The sequence below is a fragment of the Heptranchias perlo genome, chromosome 17 (genome assembly GCF_035084215.1).
Source record: "Heptranchias perlo isolate sHepPer1 chromosome 17, sHepPer1.hap1, whole genome shotgun sequence".
Taxonomy (NCBI): domain Eukaryota; kingdom Metazoa; phylum Chordata; class Chondrichthyes; order Hexanchiformes; family Hexanchidae; genus Heptranchias; species Heptranchias perlo.
Window position 1 is genome coordinate 10,468,052 of NC_090341.1, and position 12,808 is coordinate 10,480,859.

General features: G+C 47.0%; 1 protein-coding gene across 1 annotated transcript in view; it reads right to left on the bottom strand.

The window, feature by feature from the left end:
- LOC137334044 (ubiquitin-like modifier-activating enzyme 1) overlaps positions 1 to 12,808 on the bottom strand; it is a 212,513-nt gene that overhangs the window by 116,910 nt on the left and 82,795 nt on the right. Inside the window, exon 17 of the mRNA XM_067998471.1 lies at positions 7,356 to 7,551. Coding sequence (XP_067854572.1) covers positions 7,356 to 7,551 — 196 coding nt within the window. The remainder of the gene's footprint in view (positions 1 to 7,355; positions 7,552 to 12,808) is intronic.

Consider the following 12,808-nt stretch of genomic DNA (forward strand, 5'->3'; position numbering starts at 1 on the left):
TTTAACTGGTTAGGTTAAAGGCCGTGCCAAATCTACCACAGCCTAATTAAGGTGGATTGATCATCAACTCTGAACTAAGATTGTTTTCAGTGTACAAGGTGATTATTTGTTACAAGGCGATTATTTGTTACAAGGCTAATCACCAACTATAAGATCAAAACACACTGGTGGACAGATTGTTAAAAGGAAACTAAACAAACGCCCAGAGTTAATATTGATGCATATTAAAAACCTGCATGCTTGGATTTAAAGCAGTATTGTGTTGTTGTTTGTCATAATATATTTTACTATTGTGATAAATGGAAATTCATATTTTAATGGTGCCAGTGAACATTCCAGTGCATGTTATACTAGAATAGGGGTCTTGGGAGCTGATTAAAGTTCTTGGCTATATCCTGCACTTAATCTGCTTTCAGACCCTGACGCACTCCTTTAACAACATAAGGGCATAGATTGAATCTTGATGCTCAAGGCCAATCACTCTTCATTGTAGTGCTATTCAAGTGAGCGGCCACTCAGGCACCATTGAAAGAATCAGACTTGTCATTAGTTGTCCATTCAAAGAGTGAGTTTCACTATGATGGACTCATTTTAAAAGTTCAGAAGGAATTCCTATTTTTTCCAGTTTATTTCAACAGCGAGCACTGCCAACATAACTCGGAGAGCTTACTGGGAAAAGGTACAGGCAGAATGAGCCAATAGGACTGCGGTGTGACCTCTGCTCTTCTGGGCAGATGTGGGCGTGAATCCTACTCAGGAGCAAAACTTGGGCCCGTAGCTAAATCTCCAGTGAGGCTGTGTGGAATACAGAGCGAGATTCAGGGAGTTAACTGTTACAGGCTCGGAGCCAAGACAGGAAGAAGAGCACAACACGATGAGCTGGATGGGCTGTATGATGATAACAGCATACACTTTAACGGAGTCTTTCACGTAATGAATTGCTCTTTGAAGGGATTGGGTGGGGGGGGGTGGGGGTTATAAGTTTTGGGGAGGCTCGCCAAGGTACATGGACAGGTTTAAAGGTGGAGGGCTTTAGGAAGAGAATTCCAGATTGCAAGGGTATGATGGCTGGAAGTTCTGCCACCGACACTGAGGGAGTGAGGAAGAACACACATATACAGATCAGAGTTGAAGCAGCAGATGGCGTGAGCTGGGATGTAGAGTTGGCGAAGATAACGTAGGAGAAAGGCCTTGGAGGTTGCATAGACTAGGCTTGTACTCCCTTGAGTATAGAAGATCAAGGGGTGATCTAATTGAGGTGTTTAAGAAGATCAAAGGATTTGATAGGGTAGATAGAGAGAAAATATCTCCTCTGGTGGGGGAGTCAAGAACAAGGGGGCATAACCTTAAAATTAGAGCTAGGCCGTTCAGGGGTGATGTCAGGAAGCACTTCTTCACACAAAGGGTGGTGGAAATCTGGAACTCTCTTTCCTAATAATCTGCTGAGGCTGGGGGTCAACTGAAAATGTCAAGACTGAGATTGATAGATTCTTTTAGGCAAGGGTATTAAGGGTTACGGAACCAAAACGGGTAAAGGAAGTTAAGATACAGATCAGTCATGATCTAACAGAATGGCGGAACAGGCTCGAGGGGCTCCAAGTGACAGGGGCATGAAAGCTGAAAGAGCAGCCACCTTTGTTGAGTGGAGTGAAGAGGACAGGGAACGACGAGCAGACTGGTGCGAAAGGAGTGAAGGCTGCAATTGGGGACACGAGACCTGAAGGGGGTCACTGAGGGTAGGGGTGGGCATTGGAATGTGAGAATGAGGATCTTACATTAATGACCATCAATCAACCCCTTTACAGTCTCAATAGCTGCCTAACAGGCAATTTGCACAGTAGTGCCAATACTGTTGCTAAAATAGGTTTTCCTTTAAAAATGTAACTTGCTGTTGTCTGATCCAAATCTGTTACTTTTTCTTCTAAATGTTTCGCAAAAAGTAAGTCAGAGTTCCTGCTGAAACAGATTCGGACGTGGAATAAAAGTTACAATTCTTTGCATTTTTAAATGGAAGCTTGGTCGAGACAAAAGATTGTTTTTTTTAAAAAAACTGCAAGAATTCGGTCTCTACATCTGTCTGCTCTCACACATTTGTGAACGACCAAATATAAACCTAAACCAATTACATTTTTGTTTTGGGATGTGGGGGAGGGAGTGGGAGTCCACGGAGACCTATTTTTTTGCCAGATTACATCCCCCTTTTAAATCTGCAATCTATCCACAGCAGGCCCTGACTGCACACGTGCCAACACAAAGCCTCTTGTTTTCATTCTGGATTAACCTTTACTTGTCTTGCCCCTAAAGCAACATCACAAAAGGTCGGTGTCTAATAGTACACAGGAGGCAGGTAGGCCTCACCAGCTGGTGTTAATTTAGCCCTCCAATTAATTAAAAGATAATCATTTAACCAGGGTGCGTTCTTAAGAAAAAAGAATTATATGCTGGAACAGCTATGACCAATTGCTCAGCCGCTCTGGTTGGACTCCCGCTGTAACGGCAACTAACTCCACCAGGATACAGATACCCTGGGTTCCAGCATAAGTTTAAGGGCACAAGTGGGCCCCACTGGGGGAACCCGGGCAGAGGAAGCAGCCTGGCACTCCAAAGGCAAGGGAAATAATTATTTTTTTAAATTAATGATGTTATTAGCAACCACCCACCACCCCCCCTTAAAGAGGGTTAATCCCTCCATGAACTTGCTCCTCCCCATCTCTGTAATCTCCTCCAGCCCTCTCTGCGTTCTCCCAATTCTGGTCTCTTGTGCATCCCCAATTTCCTTCGCCCCTCCATTGGTGGCCGTGCCTTCAGTTGTCTAGGTCCTAAGCTCTGGAATTCTTTCCCTAAACCTCTCCACCTCTCTCTCCTTCTTTTAGATGCTCCTTAGGAACTACCTCTTTGACCAAGCTTTTGGTCACCTGTCCTAATATTTCATGCGGCTCGATGTCAAATTTTGCCTGATCCACGCTCCTGTGAAGCGCCGTGGGATGTTTTACTACGTTAAAGGTGTTGCTACAATAGGGTCTAGAAGGGCAACAAAATCGTCTGAGGTTGGGGGGGGCGGAAGGGGAGGGAAGAATTAGACATCAACTCCCTAACGGAAAACAGCAGGCACCAGAGCTTCCAGCCTGTGCGGGCTGGTGTGCGTCCGAGATGTGCCCCTACTGGTGTGGGTACTTCCTGGAGGGCATCAGTGGCGTGAAGCCAGCCTTACTGCCAGGGTTACGTCCCTGTACAAATTTGGGTGGCCATCGTATGTTTGCTAGTTGCCATGTAGAATTGGCTTTGTCCTAATGAGGTCATGCTCACTAAGAAAAATCTAAAGGGCTAAGAGGAAAGAGCAGGGGGCGGTTGGGACTAATCGGATAGCTTTTTCAAAGAGCCGGTACTGGCACGTTGGGCCGAATGGCCACCTTCTGCGCTGTGAGATTCTATGCAACATGGCTGCATAAAACTTGGTGGCTACATAGTAGCAGGAGTTGAAGACGCAGCCAGCCTGCTGCTCACAATATCACGTCCCTTCCACGTGAAGGTTTATATTGTACATGCTACAGTTCTTAATGTTGTGCGAAAACAGCCAGCTGGTAATAAATCTATTCTTGCCAGGATATTTTGCCAAAATAAATTCTGATTCGTCGGGGGGGGGGAGGATTTGTGCTAATCAAGATAAGGGGGCGATAGTGCTGGGGAATTCAGTACTTTTTTTTTGCTCGGAGCACTCAGTATCAGTGTCAAGTCAGTTCAGGCCATGTACAGCATGACTACACTCTTCCTAACAACGTCCGTTAAACCCAGACTCAGGAAAGCATCCTGCCTGTGCCAGTGGGACACGTCCATCGCCCAGTTAATCCTTGCTGAGCAAAACTGCTCATTTAGTGCCAAATAGTGTAGAATTATGGGCCGCTTTGTGCAGTGTATTTAAAACCCATCGAGGTCTTGATTAAAAGCTCCCCCAGTGGTGTAGTTGGTAAACGCACCATGTGGTGTGGGTTTAATCCCTGGTCCACACAGAGTTAGGTGATGTCAGGCAGAGCAGGAGTAGGTCTATTACAATCGACATCAATGGACGTGGTCTAGGTAGAGAAACAAAAAATAACCAGGGATTCCCCCCTTCTGCCCAATGCCCCTTGGTGGAAAGTGTGATGATGCCACCCATGGTGAAATAACTGTCTAGGCTCACATTAAGAAGGGCCCCTTGAGCGAGGTAGTGGAAACATCTGTGGAACCAAATTCCCAGCATGTCTCATCACCTTCAGGACAAGCTCTGCAGTCCTGCCACATCCAGTCGTGAATGGTGGTGGATAATTAAACAACTAACGGGAGGAAGAGGCTCTGCAAACATCCCCATCCTCAACGATGGCAGAGTCCAGCACGTGAGTGCAAAAGTCAAGGCTGAAGCGTTTGCAACCATCTTCAGCCAGAAGTGCCGAGTGGATGATCCATCTCGGCCGCCTCCCGATATCCCCACCATCACAGAAGCCAGTCTTCAGCCAATTCGATTCACTCCACGTGATATCAAGAAACGGCTGAGTGCACTGGATACAGCAAAGGCTACATCTGGGCTGTAGTGTTGAAGACTTGTGCTCCAGAATTAGCTGCGCCTCTAGCCAAGCTGTTCCAGTACAGCTACAACACTGGCATCCACCCAACAATGTGGAAAATTACCCAGGTATGCCCTGTCCACAAAAAGCAGGACAAATCCAATCCGGCCAATTACCGCCCCATCAGTCTACTCTCAATCATCAGCAAAGTGATGGAAGGTGTCGTCGACAGTGCTATCAAGCGGCACTTACTCACCAATAACCTGCTCACCGATGCTCAGTTTGGGTTCCGCCAGGACCACTCGGCTCCAGACCTCATTACAGCCTTGGTCCAAACATGAACAAAAGAGCTGAATTCCAGAGGTGAGGTGAGAGTGACTGCCCTTGACATCAAGGCAGCATTTGACCAAGTGTGGCACCCTGGAGCCCTAGTAAAATTGAAGTCAATGGGAATCAGGGGGAAAACTTTCCAGTGGCTGGAGTCATACCTAGCACAAAGGAAGATGGTAGTGGTTCTTGGAGGCCAATCATCTCAGCCCCAGGACATTGCAGCAGGAGTTCCTCAAGGCAGTGTCCTAGGCCCAACCATCTTCAGCTGCTTCGTCAATGACCTTCCCTCCATCATGAGGTCAGAAATGGGGATGTTCACTGATGATTGCACAGTGTTCAGTTCCATTCGCAACCACTCAGATAATGAAGCAGTTCGAGCCTGCATGCAGCAAGACCTGGACAACATCCAGGCTTGGGCTCATAAGTGGCAAGTAACATTCGCGCCAGATAAGTGCCAGGCAATGACCATCTCCAACAAGAGAGAGTCTAACCACCTCCCCTTGACATTCAACGACATTACCATCACCGAATCCCCCACCATCAACACCCTGGGGGTCACCATTGACCAGAAACTTAACTGGACCAGCCATATAAATACTGTGGCTACAAGAGCAGGTCAGAGGATGGGTATTCTGCGGCGAGTGACTCACCTACTGACTCCACAAAGCCTTTCCACCATCTACAAGGTACAGGTCAGGAGTGTGATGGAATACTCTCCACTTGCCTGGATGGGTGCAGCTCCAACAACACTCAAGAAGCTCGACACCATCCAGGACAAAGCAGCCCGCTTGATTGGCACCCCATCCACCACCCTAAACATTCACTCCCTTCACCACCGGCGCACAGTGGCTGCAGTGTGTACCATCCACAGGATGCAGTGCAGCAACTCGCCAAGGCTTCTTCAACAGCACCTCCCAAACCCGCGACCTCTACCACCTAGAAGGACAAAAGCAGCAGGTACACAGGAACAACACCACCTGCACGTTCCCCTCCAAGTCACACACCATCCCGGCTTGGAAATATATCGCCGTTCCTTCATCGTCGCTGGGTCAAAATCCTGGAACTCCCTTCCTAACAGCACTGTGGGAGAACCTTCACCACATGGACTGCAGCAGTTGAAGGCGGCGGCTCACCACCTTCTCAAGGGCAATTAGGGATGGGCAATAAATGCCGGCCTTGCCAGTGACGCCCACATCCCATGAACGAATAAAAGAGGGGAGAAAAGACCTGCAAAAACTGGCATGCAACAACGACAATAAAGTAGCTGAAGTGTGCACAAGCTCATTTCATTTCACACTTCCACAGCCATCAGGAAAAGGAAATTTGAATCAGTGAGTCTCGACTGTATGCAATCCATGTCCCAGAGGTGAAAGGCTAGGCTTGCATTCCCTCGAGTATAGGAGATTAAGGGGTGATCTGATTGAGGTGTTTAAGATGATTAAAGGATTTGGTAGGGTAGATAGAGAGAAACTATTTCCTCTGGTGCGGGAGTCCAGAACAAGGGGGCATAACCTTAAAATTAGAGCTCGGCCGTTTGTGGGGGGGGCGGGGGGGGATGTCCGGATGCAAAAGGTAATGGAAATCTGGAATTCTCTCCCCCAAAAAGGTTGTTGAAGCTGGGGGTCAACTGAAAAATTCAAGACTGAGATCGACAGATTTTTGTTCGGTAAGGGGATTAAGGATTATGGAACCAAGGCGGGTAAATGGAGTTAAGATATCAATCAGTCAACATCTAATTGAATGGCCGAACAGGCTCGAGGGGCTGAATGGCCTACTCCTGTTCCTATGAAGGAATAGTAGTCATGATGTGGAGATGCCGGTGATGGACTGGGGTGGACAAATGTAAGCTGACCAAGGAGCAAAGCTTCGAAAGCTTGTGATTTCAAATAAAGCTGTTGGACTATGACCTGGTGTTGTGCGACTCCTTACATTTATGAAGGAATAGGGTGGAAACCCAATGTACCACTCTGTCCTTTAACCAGCTCCTTGTCGGATCGAGAGGGTCAATGGGTTAGAACGCTAGCCTTTCATTTCAGAAGAAACTATTGTCCGACGATCTCCCTCATGCCTGTCTTTAGCATTCAGTATGGCATAGAGTGGCACTGCTGGAAGGTCAAAGGTCACCTATCTGTGCTCCTAGCCAGATGTGTATCTCAGGTATAAAGAGCCAACATGGTGAGAGTGAAACTTTAAGCACAAAAAAAAAATGACCCAATTACTGTTTTGTTTAAGAATATACGGTATGATGAATACTGCAGTACACATTACCTTTAGGTAACCCCTATTCCACAAGGAAAAAAAAAACCTGTTATCCGTCTTAAAAGAAATACTGTTCAGTCTGTGACAAGGTCTGTATGAAAATCTCTTCCCATTAAACCCTCCTGCCAGAGTAATTACTCTTGTTCAGTCCCAGTGCTGAAACACTGATTTATTCCAATGCCCCAGACAGCCTCCATTGCCCCCACCCTCCCACCCCCAGCCTCGTACCTGCTCCGGTGGGAAGTTGTGCAGGAGCTGCCGGATGATGTTGTTGTACTGTGTCTGCCAGTGTCTCCTGGACCAGGCCAGGCAGTCGGCCCAGGACTTAGGTTTATCGGTAACCAGACTCTTGTAAACACCTTCCAGGATTTCCAAAGCCTGACCTTCCTGTAGGGCCATTGTCCGATCCATAAAAGAAGGGTCTCTGTTTAATGTAAAGAGGAATCAGTCATCATTAGAGTTCAGGCTCTAGTTAAGAACCAAGTAATATTTCAACGTACACTGTAATGTCAAGTTGAGGACAGTTGGGAGACAGTAACAATTTTTTTTTAAAAACACCATAAATGAAAAAGTTTGTACTGTTCTTTTACTTTTCACTGGGTTACAGTCTACAGTCAAATACTGCAAATGAACCTAGGGTCTGTCACATTCCATCATTTGCAATTGTGCAAAGCATCAAAGAATGCGAGAAACCTTCTGCTATGGCCCTCTCAGTGCTAATTCTTCACTATAATGTTCACTAGCACACAAAGATTTCACCGTTATATTTTGACCTGCTGGTTCCAGCGACCGAGCAGTTGGCTCCCATTCAGAAAGGCCCAATTACTCATGTGCAGGAGCATCCAACCTTTTGGAATAATGGGCCCGGCCTGTGATACAACTAACGAGTGGGCCATGCCTGATAAAACTGCTTTCGATTCACGCTGGAACAGGGCTCAATGCCAAGTCCAACTCCCAATCTATTTTGTGTTTCTTGCAAACCTTGGACCATGCCACTTACCTCCTGCACTTCAGTCTGTTCCCCACTCTCTCTCTCCCCCTCAGCTTTAGTCCATTTCTCTCTCCTGTTTCACTTCAGTTTTTTCTCCTCCTCCACATCAGCCACACTCTCTCGCTCTTATCATTTACTCACAACGACTTGCATTTATATAGTAGTAAAATGTCCCAAGGCGCTCAACAGCAGCATTATCAAACAAAATTTGACACTCCCAAAGAGACACTAGGAGAGGTGACCAAAAGCTTGGTCAAAGAGGTAGGTCAACGGAGGTTGAACCAGACCGTTCACAACCTTGGCATCCTATTTGACCCTGAGATGAGCTTCTGACCACATGTCCGTTCCATCACCAGGACCGTCTACTTCCACCTTTGTAACATCGCCCATGTCCAACCCTGCCTCAGCTTATCTGCTGCTAAAACCCTCATCCATGCCTTTGTTACCTCTAGACTCGACTATTCCAATGCTCTCCTGGCCAGCCTCCCAGCTCAACATAAACTCTGCTGCCTGTATCCTAACTCGCACCAAGTCCTGTTCTCCCATCAACCTTGTGCTCGCTGACCTACATTGGTCCCCGGTCCAGGAACACCTCGATTTTAAAATTCTCATCCTTGTTTTCAAATCCCTCCACGGCCTCGCCCCTCCCTATCTCTGTAAACTCCTCCAGCCCTACAACCCTCCAAGATCTCTGCGCTCCTCCAATTCTTGCCTCTTGCGCATCTCCGATTTTAATCACTCCACCATTGGCGGCCGTGCCTTCAGCTGCCTAGGCGCTAAGCTCTGCAATTCCCTCCCTAAACCTCTCCACCTCTCTCTCCTTCTTTAAGATGCTCCTTGAAACCTACCTCTTTGACCAAGCTTTTGGTCACCTGTCCTAATATCTCCTTATGTGGCTCGGCGTCAAATTTTGTTTGATAACGCTCCTGTGTAGTGCCCCAGGACGTTTTACTACGTTAAAGGTGCTATATAAATGCAAGTTGTTGTTGTTTTAAGGAGCGCCTTAAATGAGGACAGAGAGGTGGAGATTTTAGGGTGGGAATTCCAAATTGGGGCCTACACAGCTGAAGGCATGGCACCGTTGAGGCGAAGGAAGTGGGGGATGCACAAGAGGCCAGAATTGGAGGAACTCAAAGAGTTCTCGGAGGGTTGAAGGGCTGGAGGAGGTTACAGAGACAGGGAGGGACAAGGCCATGGAGGGATTTGAACATAAGGATGAGAATTTTAAACAGGTAGCTTCAGAAGTATCGTGGCGAATGGAGGGCCAAAGGCTAGACAGTTGGGAACATCAAATATCTTTGCACAAGTGATTGTAATTCAAGAGTTGAGGGAAATGTAAGCTTTGGCAGCTCATGATGATGGTAAAGAATGATAATATTCAGTGAAATATTACAACAAGAACTGAAACACACAGCTGAAGGATTAAACGGAGCTGGATATAAATCTTTGTAGCCTGTAATGTTAACAGGTTATTTGCAGATGTTGATGTGTATGAGAGAGTGTGAAGAAAAGAGAGCAGGTGAAAGAAAAAGAGACTGAAAAATAACACTCCAAAAACCTATAGATTAAATAATTCCCTTTGTTCCACTTCAGTGTGTTGGGAATTGGGCTTTTCGTCTTTTAAAAGGAGGTGATCTTATAAAGGCTTGAATATCATAAAGGGTATAGAAAAATGAACCCAGCACGTTACTTTAAATTAAACGCGGGAATAGAACTAGGGGATACAGGTTCATATTAGAGACGGGTACTTTTAGGAAATTCTTCTTCACACAAAAGGGGCAATTTTAATTTAACCCACTCGTCGAAAAACTGATGGGATCGGGTGCAACGCTGGTTTTACACTCAGCCCGATTTTACTCTCCATTTAAGCCAACGGAGAGTAATATTGGGTGGGGATAAAGCCAGCGTTCCACCCAATCCCGTGGGTTTCCCGCCCAGCGAGTTAAGTTAAAATTACCCCCGAAGAGCGGTCAATAAACTTCCAGATAGAGTGGCAGAGGCAAAAACTCAGGAATGGTTTAAGAAACAATTGGATGCTACAGTGGAGTGATGATAGGAGCTCTCTGGATGGTTGAAGCAAGAGGGGCCGAATGGCCTTCCTGAACCCTAATCATCTTGTGACCTTGTTTTGGTCTCAACGTACACACAGGTTCTGCAGCTGAGACATGCAACACTGAATCGGTTAAATTAATGGCTGTCAACTGGACTCAGCTTCACTACAAAGAAAAAATGCCCAGCTCTCCCATCGTACAACATGCTCCCATGCAATGGTAGGTCACCACCTGCACATCAACAGCAATGGGAAGGTTCAGCTCAAACCTACTTTGCCACAGTGACTATGGGCGACAGTCAAGTGGACAGAGGAAGAGCGATTCGAAGACTGAAAGTGATAAAGTGGTGTAGTGAGAGGGAGGAGAGTGAGATGCGCACTTACGCGATTGGAAGACTAGTCAAGAAAAAAAGGCTTGCATTTCCATAGTGCCTTTCACCACCTCAGGACGTCCCAAAGCGCTTTACAGCCAATTAAGTTCTGTTGTGATGTAGGAAACACGGCAGCCAATTTGCGCACAGCAAGGTTCCACAAACAGCAATGTGATAATGACCAGATCATCTGTTTTTTTTAGGAAAAGGTTGAGGGATAAATATTGGCTAGGACACCAAAGAGAGAGAGACACACACCCTCATGTGTACTGACAAATACATACAGATCAATGAGAATGGATCCTTGTTTAACTCGCTGGGCACGGTATCAACAAGTTGCTTATTTTCCCACTGTTCCTGTTAAGGGAGAGTGACCTCCATGCCACACCCTCAGTTGGGGTGCCACTCATGCTACAAATGCAGATGACCAGCTTCCAGCATTCACTTTACTGAAACCAGCTCCCTTAACCTGCATTTTCATGGGCCGGTTCCCCAAATATCGGGCTGTTTGTACAAGCGTGAGTTCAAATCCCACCCTGGCAGTCTGTGAATTTGAATTCAGTTAAAAGAAAATCTGGAAATGAAGAGCTGGCATCACTAAAAGTGACCATGAAGCTGTCAGATTGTTTTAAAAACTTAACTGGTCCACTAATGTCCCTTTAGGGAAGGAAACCTGCCGTCCTTACCCCGGTCTGGCCTACATGTGACTCCAGGCCCACACCGATGTGGTTGACTGTTAACTGCCCTCAGTTGTGTCAAACTGCTTCAGTTCACGGAGGTGGCCCGCCACCTTCTCTGGGCAACTAGGGATGGGCAATAAATGCCAGCCTTGCCAGCGATGCCCACATCCCAAGAATGAATACATTTAAAAAAAATTACAGCACTGCCACTTACAGTAGCCCTGACTTTACAGGCAGTGTAGAGGAGAGAAAAACCATCACACCAACATTGGTGACTCTTAGCTGCCCACCGAAGTGGCCTGTCAAGCTACTCAGTTGCAACCAGGGATGGGCAATAAATGCCGGCCTCGCCAACGATGCCCACATCCCGAGAATGAGTTTTTAAAAAAAAAATGGAGTGCAGTCGATGGAGGGGTAGCTATGCCTCGGTGACCGCTGCAGTCCTGTAATATAAAGGCAGCTGCGGGCACCAACTGACCTCCTGTACGGTCCTGCTGTTAGTTTTCCCTCGTTCATTATCATCTCTCCGGATGCCAATAGGAAAGAAAGCTCAGCTCCAGCTCGGCTGCCGTCCCAAACACTGATTAGAAACACCATTTCCCACCCTTTCCCCCCCACCATTGCAGCGTCCAAGCCATGGACCCTGCCCACTGGGGACGGGCTGGGAGAGACTGGACTGCATGAACTCATGTCACAGCTTCTCAGCAACAAAGCTCGTTTAAGAAGCTGCCTCTCCATGGCGATGGAGACGGCAGTGAGCGAGTCCCCAAAATTAGTTGCAGATGTGCAGTTCACAAGAGCGGAAAGAGGAAACAGGTAACATTTAGTGGCTGTCCAGCTCAAAATTAACTGTCTTGCTTCCAGCCACTTCGTTCTGTATCCCTTCTCCAGCAAGAGTGAAAATCTGGAATTAATTTAGCCTGAAATGATCAGCTGAGGGTCTTCCTGCCATTGTCTACCTTTCACTTTTTAAATCATTTCCCTGGCAATTCTCTTCTTGCTGCCTGTTCTCAACCAGGCTGGAAGGTTCGTTGAAAACAAAGGAGTCACTTATAATCAGCTGGATTATGGGGTAGGTCGCCAAGCGGGCACAGCGTGCAGCAGTGCCGTGCTGCTCCGTTTCACGCCCTCGATCCCCACCCCTCCCCACGTGCTGACCTCCTGGTCTCAGCAGAGGGGAGGCCGAGAGCTTTGCTGCAGCAGGAGATTGGGAGTCGGGCCACTCTCCTGGCGACCGTTTCCACGGTGATATCGTCATGACCTGGCATTTTCCTCTTGGGTGCAGATGGCTCATAATATGGGAGGGGAGGAGGGTAAACAATAATAGCAGGTACCTCGGACTAAGAAAATCTGCGATTACAGGGACGTCCCAGCGAAAAATTTTGGGGTGGAGGGGAGGAATAAAAGTGAAAGGAAAACACTATCGCGCCCTCTACATAGCAAAAGAACCACCACTTTATTCCATTCTTTCATTAATGGCATATATGCGATGAGAATAGGCCTCAAAAGGGTTTCATTATTCTTTCAGCAGGCTAAGGTCTTGGAGGGTTCTCATTACAAGGACCCTGTAATGAAGTTTTAACAAACTT